General features: G+C 43.6%; 1 protein-coding gene across 1 annotated transcript; it reads right to left on the bottom strand.

Annotated features, from left to right (window-relative positions):
- Positions 1 to 435, bottom strand: LOC308346676 (peptidyl-prolyl cis-trans isomerase A-like; the record flags this gene model as incomplete). Its single annotated transcript, XM_080809725.1, has 1 exon — positions 1 to 435. The coding sequence occupies one exon, from the start codon at positions 433 to 435 to the stop codon at positions 1 to 3; it is 435 nt and encodes a 144-aa protein (XP_080665851.1).
- Between the last annotated feature and the right edge of the window lie 462 nt (positions 436 to 897).

Here is an 897-nt window from a genome sequence, read left to right on the forward strand (position 1 = left end):
TCATTGGAGTTGTCTGAAGTCGACAGTAGTGAGCTGCTTGGTGGTCCTGCCATTCCTGGACCCAAGCACTCTGCAGCTTCCACAATATTCATTCCTTCTTCCACTTTGCCAAAGATCATATTTGCCATCCAACCACTCAGTCTTGGCAGCGTACCTGAGGATCTGGAAACCATTTGTGTTGGGTCCAGCATTTGCCATGGACAAGGTGCCAGGACCCATATGCTTCAGGATGAAATTCATCATCAAATCTCTCCCCTCAGGTGAACTTCTCACCAGTGCTGTTGTGGTGTATGAAGTCACCACCCTGGCACATGAGCCCCAGAATAATTCTGTGAAAGCAGAAACCTTTATAACCAGATTCTTTTCAGTGCTCAGAGCATGAAAGTTTTCTGCTGTCTTTGAAACTTGGTCTACAAACAAGCTCAATGGAGACATAGCCTAGGGGCTTGCCATAAACAGTAATGTCGAGTAGAACATGGTGGGGTTGACTCTGGGCGGCATGGGCATCTACAAAGCCTAAACTTTATTAATTCCTCAGTCTAGATTGCTTGTCCTCCCTGGAAAGAAATCACTTTTGTATTTATACATTTATCTCCAAAGATAAGGGCTTCATCCTAATAAGACTTTATCTCTTTTCTTTCAGATTACTGAATCTTTTTGCCCTCTGAATTTAACCTTTCCTACCCACTCCTAGACTATTCTGTCTCACTACCACTATGATCATCCTCAAATATTGCTTTCATCTTGATACTTCTCTGAGCATTACCCTACAGAGTATCTAGGAGGACGTCTAGGCTCATCCTTGATCTGGCCCCATCTAGGCTTGGGCACGTCTACCATTAAGTATGAAATATGATAGAATGTGAAAAACACCCAGCATAATTCCTGGCACATAGC

The sequence above is a fragment of the Martes martes genome (genome assembly GCF_963455335.1).
Source record: "Martes martes genome assembly, chromosome: 7".
Taxonomy (NCBI): domain Eukaryota; kingdom Metazoa; phylum Chordata; class Mammalia; order Carnivora; family Mustelidae; genus Martes; species Martes martes.